Source organism: Mus caroli, unplaced genomic scaffold (genome assembly GCF_978045245.1).
Source record: "Mus caroli unplaced genomic scaffold, Mus_caroli_1 scaffold_1, whole genome shotgun sequence".
NCBI classification, from domain to species: domain Eukaryota; kingdom Metazoa; phylum Chordata; class Mammalia; order Rodentia; family Muridae; genus Mus; species Mus caroli.
Genome location: NW_028227256.1, coordinates 52,696,046 through 52,705,572, shown reverse-complemented (window position 1 = coordinate 52,705,572; position 9,527 = coordinate 52,696,046). Strand labels below are relative to the sequence as shown.

Sequence of the window (9,527 nt, the reverse complement as noted above, 5' to 3'; positions counted from 1 at the left end):
GACAACATGCTCCTGTCTGTATAGTTCAGGAGTCTGATGGAGGTGGAGGAGAGGCAGCTGGAGAATGGAGAAACCCCTGGGACAGCAGGCTGCTCAGGACGGCTTGGCTTGGCCCAGAGGGCTCCAAGTGTGTTCTTAATTGAAATCTCCCCCTGCTTATGTTATACCTGGAAGGGTCGGGGGTAAGGGAAAGTGATGTAATTCTATTTCAATTAAAAACATTTTTTTTAAAAAAATAGTAAAATATACTAAAATCCACTTTATGATCACGTGGCTTTTGTCTTTTATCAGTTGTTATGCATACCCTTGTACTTTTTCTTGTTTTTGACTATTATAACAGTGCCATGAACATTTGTGTATCATATGCAGACATATGTTTGAAAATACCTTAGACTCAACCACACCACTTGTAGAAATTTCTTTGAAAGGAAAAGTTAAATAACTTTATACTAGATTTTATCACAGTAATGTTGCATATCAAAAAAATTTAAAAGTAGAAAAAGTCTAACAATAGTCTATTAAATATATTATGAAATATCACATTCAAGACATAGTATAATAATTATAAATTATTATATGGGCCTAAGATTACCACTTAGATGTTCACTCTTACCAGAAATAGCATCATGAGTGAAGAGGTTTTCTGGCTAATGAGGTAGTATGTGTTCTTTTCGCAGAAGTATCTCCAACTAATACCAAGAAGCACTGTGTCTGTGTCTGTGTGTGTGTGTGTGTGTGTGTGTGTGTGTGTGTGTGTGTGTGTGTGTGTTAAGGTGAGGAAGGAAAGGTGTCTTGGGTAATTAAAACATCCACACTTTTAGTAAATTGAATTAAATATGAAATTTCTTCATCTCTCAAAACTATGTTTACCTGTTTTTTTGAAAAGCATTCAAATAAAATACATCAATTTTCTTAAAATGCCATGCCCACTTACATCTAATGTCTGAGGAAATAAAAATCAAAATGTTACTACGTGATAGTTTTATCTTATTTTTATTTTATAGATTTGTCTGTTTTTTGAGCTTCAATATTGTTAATGTTTTCAGAAGAAAGACAATATATGTTTTTGTGGTGACAAGAGAGTTACAAATGTAGTTAAATTTTGGAGAATAAAATTAAAATCACTGAACACCCTTGTACATATAATATCAGGCAGACATGAGTTCAAATGTAGTTTTTCATTTGCTACTTCAGTGACTGACTTCTCATCTATAAATGTCAGTGGTTATACTTACCACCCCTGCCTCAAATTCCAATAGTGATATAAAAATAAAAATAGAATTAATAACTAATATATAATAACTGAATTGCATCACCAAGAATAATGGAAGAAGTGACTTTTCATAAGGTAGTTCAAGACTACAATGGAGATAAACTGTAGAATGTAAAAACTGTGTTGCATGGATACCAAACACAGTTTGTCTGTCATTGTACTTTTGCTAGTCTATCCAAAGGCAACACTGTCATAGAGGCACCTTCTCAGCAACTCTAAAGCTCTATCCTGGGCTGTGTCCTACTTCTCCGCTGGCAGAGATGCTCAGAGATTGGATAGAAGGGTACTGACAACTGCTGGAAGAGACTCAGAGAAGGCAGAGCGAGCGCACAGCACATTCTCCAGAAGATGCACATATTATACCAAGTATGAAAGGAGCTTAAAGATGGGTGGATTGAACCAGGCACCATGCCTAAAGACTAAGTTTGACACCAAAGCAAAGCAAAAATAAATATCCTTTATGATTTTGCCACCCAGCTTTATCACCTGTAAGGCATGGATTGGTCCAAACAGAATCTGAGATGGCCAGGAAGCCTCCAGCAGGCAGATTGCTTCTGTCAGTAGCACTGACCTTTCTGTTCTAGGGACTCGTGGCAACTCTTCTTCATGATCCCTCTCTCAGCAGGGTAAGAGGAATGGAGGGTAGATGGATACTTTCAGGTATTGCACTGTTGGAAATTTGTCTTCAAGTGAACCGAGTCACTTCCTCCACATGTCTCGGATAATTTTATGGTATCTGGTCTGTGAAACCAGTGCACCCTCTATCACTTTTATATAACAAAAGAACTTTGGTTTCCCCCCCCCCCAATAAATGTACAAGAAACAAGATGGAGAAATCTGTTTTCAGTATCTTTACTCTTTTGGTGATGCGCAGCAAGAACAGAGTGGCAGTGAGAGCAGTGAGAACAAGCGCGGTAGCTGTAGAGGATGATTACGATCGCAAAGTTTCATCTTCTCTAGGTACCCCCCCCAAATTAGCATATTTGTTAATCAAATTAATTAAGAAGCTTTTCAAAATAAAAGCAATGTTTTAAATAAATATATTCTTTCATAACCATAGAACATTTAGTTCTGTTGGTGGTAATGAATGAACATCACATTTAAGAAGTTTATGAAGACATTAGGGTAAAATTATCTAAATATAATTATAAATGTACCCTAATTAGCCATTTGCTTGTGGTTTTTACTGTATGTTTTAAAATACATGCTGTCTAATTAGTTAGTTTTAAAATCATCATAAAGATGTTATCTGACTTACAGATTTTTTGCCAGCTCGACATGATGATATATTATTTTAACAATGTCTTTACATTTAAATTTAGTACTCTACACTAAATCCAGTCCTTGCCAAGCACTGTATCTGCCCCAACTGGTAATAGAAAATGAATTCCATACTCCAATCTCAGGAGAATGGAGTCTTTCTGCAAACCTTGAAATTTCACAATTGGATGTACCTGTCACAACAGTGCTAGTTACAACAGGGCATTTAGTATGTTTCAAAGTACTGCCCGGTGGCTACAAATTCACTGTCGTCAGCTTTTCTACCAAAAACCATGTGCTTAGTAAACATCTACAGAAACTTCCTAAATTTGATTTTATTTAATAAATATTTTAAAGATTTTGCTAATGAAGAAATGAATTTATCTTTCCAGAATTCTGATTTTAAAAGATTTCTATTCGTGTTCATTTCTGATGAAATTTTTAGGAATTTTTAAATCTATATGTAATCTATAAAACACCTTTGCTTTTATAAATTTGGTTTTCTTCAATAAGCTGTGCTAAGATCTCAAAATTATATGACAAAAGCAGAGGGGTAAAACTAACCGCAGCAATGGGTTATAATAAGTGCTCATTAGAATTCAGATTATCAGCTGTCCCCAAATGATCATAAAGATAAAAGAATAACTTACTAAAACCAACAATGCGACAGAGAATGTTTTAATAGGAACTCTTTTCTCTCTCTCTCTCTCTCTCTCTCTCTCTCTCTCTCTCTCTCTCTCTCTCACACACACACACACACACACACACACACACACACGCACGCACGCACGCACGCACGCACGGATGCACACAGGCACAAGGCAGCCACATGTAAGTATATACTCACAGCTTAGAGTTTAAAATACTGCTACTAAAAGTTTTAACTTAGATAAATTAACTACAGTAAAATACTGACACTGTGAAAATATATGTTTATGTACAACACCCCACAGGGGGGATCATTTCTGTGAACATCTGAAGAATGTAAAAACAAAACAAAGAGACAAGAATGAGAAGCCGCGGTGCTCGATGAGGTCATGTGCACTGCCCAGCTCACAGCTTCCCGTTCTCCTCACTACTTTCTTTCTCCTCTATCGCTTCCAAGCTGCGCTTGCCCTTGGCCTCTGCGCCACCGCCAGGGCCTTTACTCAGTCCACAAGACAAGCAGGCCAGCTGGATTTGCTTTATATTCTCCACGGCTTCATTCTTGGCATTCTTCAGCAGGTCTCCTTGTCCCTGTACAGGTAGAAAGAGCAAAGATGGTTACCGACCAGGCTGAGTCTCATGAGAGACGCTGTCCGGACCTATGCGTGTACTTTTGCAGGGATACCCTTAAACTTCTTCTCCAGCATGGTTGGAGGACTTGGCTCTTTGGTTATGAAACCTCAGACCTGGCCACACCAGCTCACTGCATGCTGCCAGCTGCTCCTTGTGATTCCTCTAGAGGGAACCTCATGTAGACACACTGAGGACACATGAACTTCCCATAACATGGTCTGAGACTTTGCACACGATTGCAGCTCCTTTCCAGTCAGACCAACATTTCTAGATTCTGAGGAAAATGAGTAAAGATGTTCTTCAATAAAACTGAAGATTAAATTGGTTCACCAAAGTAAACAGTGCAAAGCCATGCACCCCAGTCGTGGAGCACACAGGGCCTCACTCCAGGATGAGCGCCCACGGCCTCGTGCCTGCTGAGCTGCGTTTGATGTGTAGGGTTATCCCCAGAACCTTCTGCTGGTGCGTTGCTAGCTACCCACATCCCTTTTGTGCTTTTCAGCATCCTGAGAACAATGTTCCTGTCTGGCTAATGGAAAGAAGTCTCTCCAGGGTCCACTGATCCATCAAAATAAAAAGCACAAGACTATCGCTGGGATACACTGGCTGTCACTTGCCAGAGGAAAAAAATCTTTCCTGCTAGTTCTGTTTTTGACTTGAGCTTATTATTAGGGTGTTTAAGTGCATGCATTGATACTGACTCAAGACCCCAAGGACTACAGATGTGTGCAGAAGTGCAAATGCACTTCTGTGGTATACAGACAAATGAGGAATTAACTCTCCCTTCCTCCCATTCTCAGAGCAGAGGAAGCTAGTGCGACCCTGAAAGGATGAGGGATGGTACCGGAAGACACTGCGGCCATGACAGCTGTAGCATCCCATAAAGCACAGGCCAACTCAGAGAGGGGACAACCACTTATTAGACAAAGTATTCCATGATGAAATATAACCTTTCTTTAATATTACTAATGTCATTTTGTTGAGAGATATATAGACTGCCTGCTAAACATGCCTAAAAATGTTTATGTCCTCAAAATTGATAACATCAGAAGCTGCTTCTCACCTGCTGTAGCAATAGCTCAATCCTTCTTTCAACCCCTCGTGATAAGCAGTGGATGTGCTTTGCAACTGTTTGTGCTAAAACGGACTGTCTTCAGTCAGCCCAAGCACAGACCAGGGTTTTAGACGTATGCTTGGAGGCTGGATATGTGAAGCCTTCCTGTGAGGTCACAAGGTCACAGCCACCGAAGGACAGAGATGCACTAAAGACTTTCCTTCAGGCCCAGTGCCCCTTCCCACACTCCATGTAATTAACATCCTCAAAGACAATAAGGAGAGACTGTAGGCTGAGGCTTGTCGTTCAGAGAAACATTTCCTGAGGGAAAAACATTCTCAGCATCCCTGGAAACTGGAAGAGTGTCTTAACAGCATGAATAATCAATGAGTCCCCTCAGACTCTGAATACATTTAAAATTTGTAAAACACAATTATTAAGTAACGATAATAGCACACACAAAGGGCCTACTCTGTGTAGGTAAGCTTTCTGCTCAGAACATAATTATTCATCCAGTTGTCACAACATCCCAGGAGATAGGTATTATTATTAACCTCAGCTTACCTACTATAAAACAGAACCCGACAGAGACCACCTTCCCCAGAGTCACATAGCTTCCAGATGCTGGATCTGCAGCTGTTTCAAGGGTCTGTGACCTTTACCACTTCAAGACATGTCCTCTTTTAAGAGAAAATCATATACTCTTCACAGTACAGCGAAGCCACCTTTTCATTACTATCCATACAGCAACAGAAATAATGACTGACCACATGGCAGAATCTGGAGGTGGAATGCAGGCCAGTAAGAACACCTGGCAGGGACAGATGTCAGAGGGCCTCCCACTGGTCACATGGTGGGCCATTTCCTCGTATGTGGGCACATCAGAATACCGTTAGTCTTCCTCGAAGTCCAAAGACTGAAGGAAACCAACTGAAAGGCTGTTTATGATTTAATGTTATGATTTAATGACTGCAGATAAACAACCATAAAGTGATCGAGGAAGTAGTTAAGCCTTTCTACTTCCATCATAAATAACTTGCAACTGTCTTGTAATAGAAACTTGAGGTGCATGTTTAAAAATGCATGTTCCGGAAGGGTATACATATTTTTTAATAGGAAAAAGTCTTTTATAAACAAGCTGTATTAAAGATGTGACTTCACCTAAGAACATTTTCGTAGTTTTACTTGTAAGACTCTAGACTTAGCTTCAAAATGATTAACAAAGGTTTTGAAAGTAAACTGGCTTTTTGTAGGTGTAAGGGAAGAAAATGAAGCCCACAGAGCTATCAGTCTTGGTGGTACAAATGCGTAACTCGCTCACATGCCTTTTCTGACAGTAGATTATCAAGTTCATTGGAATCAGCCCACTGCTACTGCCTCAGTTCTGAGTGGTGGCATCCAAGCCTAAATGCCAGACGGTGCCAGTTCTGGTGAACAGAAGTCAGTCTCTCTAGAAAACAATGGTCAGTTGGAGAAAACAGTTTGTACCAGTACACAAGAACACAGTGACACCATCTCCTGATGACCCAGCGACAACAGGCACCAGCAGAAGAAAAACAAACAAACAAAAACAGATAGAGAGACAGAAGTTAAGATCTCTAAGGCATGAAGGGAGGAAAACGAAAGGCTGTGAAGAGCTTACATAGAAAGTCTGGGATCCATTGCTTAAAGGAGCTAGGATTAGGCTCTTGCTGTTCTGAGGTTCAAGAAACCACACACTTCATTTTTCCCTTTGGATCTTCCTAATTAAGACACTGGAACTGGGAGAGAAATTCAGTTTCTATTCTAGAACATTGTACAGAGGTGATATGCATTACTAAACTCCCCTCCTGGCATCTCTCCTTAATGATTTTTCTTTTCGTTCAGCAATTTCCCCTAACCAGCTAGCTGCTCTCCACTCTACCACAAAGACCAATCAGTTCGGAGCAGATCTCCTTCCTTCAAACATCTCAAATTGGCGCATTTCCTTCGAGCTATATCATGCAAAAGATACTTATCTGTCATGTATTTAAGGCACTTTCTAAGAAGGGCATTTTAAAAGAATGTTTGATGCTGTTCTCCTCTTGAAAGGAGAAGACAGAAAAAAAAAACCTAGAAAATGTTATTTTCTTTCACCACAAAGGAGGTGCAGTCGTTCATGGGAAAGGTAGAGGTGAGAGCCATGGATGCCTTCTGAGAGGGACAACAGACTACAGCCAACACTATTCTCAAACATTTGGAGGACTCTGCATACAAATCCAAGCACTACTAATAGACTAACATGAATCTGGGTTGCCATGCATATTATGCAAAATTAATGCACACTTGACCACAGAATACTCAACTTGAAAGAAATGTCAAGTTGCCACTCCTTTTCTGTCAGGAAGCCTGCGGGAAGTCACAGCTGGGGCGCGGGGAGGGGGATGAAGACACTTTAATCCAAAGGAATATAAGGGTAGCAGAGATCCCAGCATACTGGTGATGATGGGCATGAAGAACGAGTCCTGAGAGACATGTACCTCCATGGTTGTTTGCCTTCTATATATAAGGTTGCACAGCAATTCCAACTTACTGAGAAACTAATGGTTGGAAACATGAAAAATCATAAGACATCATTATAAGTTGAAGCTAAAAACTAATGGTGGTTAATGTATAATTAAGAACAAACATTAAGCATTTCTTGCCAAATCCCTTTAACTCCATTAATAGCAATTAAGGTTCATTGTCTAGAAATCAGGAAATAGTCAACAGAATTTGGACTGTAAATATGGCTACTGTGTCACAGCATCATGTCTTTGATTAATTCTAATAACAGTCCGTGTGATGTCTCCCTGCATTTCAGACACTAGCATCTCATAAGTGAGACTCATAATTATGGTCAATATGATACTATCAGGATATTGAATAGCAGCCAATATGACTTGAAAACCAAGAGACTGATCATGAAGTGATGTCGTGTTATCTCATGATATCACTCCCATGAAAGAAACAAAAATTCTAAATACAAATAGTCAATTAGTCTTATGTTTTATAATCTATCAGAAGATACCCAAGATTTTTATTGTTGCTATTTCTCTTACCAAAAAATGCAGACTCCTCCAAATGTTTGAGAATAGTGTTGGTCCCTCTCAGAAGGCATTCATGGCTCTCACCTCTACCTTTCCCATGAACGACTGCACCTCCCTTGTGTTAGTTCATGAGAACAGAAGATGGTGGCCTGTGCCTTTATCACATATGAAGGAAATGTGTGTGCTGTATCAGAGCATAGCACAAATATTTAAGGCAGATATCTAGGACTCTGGGAATGGAAAGACCTTTGCATGTATATGATCACACATAAAGAAATGAAGCTTAAGCTGTTTGTCTCTTAGTGTACACTCGGTTACAGGCAGATGTCTCCGCTGATATTCTTTCATTGGGAGAATACATATCCACAGCTAGCAAACCCCTATCCCATGGATACCACTAATAGAAACACTGCTCCCAGAGACTAAGGTGGCAAAGAGAGCACTGTTTATTCTACCTACTGTGTGGTAGCTGGAGCATAGTAGGCTTATTTAGCCATTACTAATTCAGAAGCTATAGATCACGGAGTCTCCATATTACTTAAATGAGGTTAAAAGCACAGGACATGAGAGGAACTCTCGGGTTAAAGGTTTAAGTGAGGATATAGGATCTAGGGAAAGGAGAGGGTAGAGTGTGGGTTAGCCTAAACTAAGGATATATGAAGAAGCCCTATAGAGATCCACTATTCTTAAAGATAATTAAGAAATATAATGTGTATAAAAAATGAATTTGAAGAGAAGAACCCTGCATGAATGAACAATTTTGTTTCCCTAAAACATGAGTCACTAAAGAAAAGCTTTCGTGCCCAGAGTGGGCTACTTCCCTAGGAATTATTGGTTAGGGAGGATTCAAATAACAAAGGATATTGACTCTGATCTTTGTTGCTGTAGTGATTTGAATGAGACTTATCCACATGGGTCCACAGAGAGTGGCACTATCAGAAGGTGTGGCCTTGTTAGAGTAGGTATGGCATTGTTGGAGGAAGTATATCACTGGGGGGTAGGCTTTGAGGTCTCAGATAATCAAGGCTGTCCTCTCCCCCACCCCCTCCCCCACCTCCTCCCCCACCCCGAGTGACAATCTGCATGTAGAACTCTCAGCTCCTTCTCCAGCACCATGACAGCCTGCATGCCTCTGCATTTTTAACCATGACAATAATGGACTAAACCTCTGGACTGTAATCCAGACCCACCTAAATATTCTTTTCTTTATAACTGTTGAAATGGACATGGTATCTCTTCACAGCACTAGAACCTGTAAGACAATTGTCTACCATAACTAGATGGTAAGACCCAACATCTGAAGACACTGCTTACTTTAGATGTAGGGCATGGAGAATTCAAACTCCACTGACCAGGAAACTCGCTGGCCAGCTCCTAGTGCCATCTGTATTGCAGAAAAGACATCAGTGGTCTCATCAGGTGCTGGGCCCTGAATGTTATAATGTTGACCTGCCTGCAAAATATGCTCACTGGTACAACAGTGGTGTGGTAGTTATGAGTGTAACAAGCTGGTTTCTGGTTGGGTAGAAGGGCTGCTCCACAGGAGAGATTTTATGTCTGGTTCTATAAGCCTGGTCAGAAGCCCGGGGCTGAGGAGTCACAAGCCCTAGAGACT

General features: G+C 40.2%; 1 protein-coding gene across 1 annotated transcript in view; it reads right to left on the bottom strand.

The window, feature by feature from the left end:
• Nucleotides 1–977: 977 nt before the first annotated feature.
• Plcl1 (phospholipase C like 1 (inactive)) overlaps nucleotides 978–9,527 on the bottom strand; it is a 342,922-nt gene continuing 334,372 nt past the window's right edge. Inside the window, exon 6 of the mRNA XM_021168858.3 lies at nucleotides 978–3,769. Within this exon, the coding sequence (XP_021024517.1) occupies nucleotides 3,587–3,769 (183 nt within the window). The 3' untranslated portion in view covers nucleotides 978–3,586. The remainder of the gene's footprint in view (nucleotides 3,770–9,527) is intronic.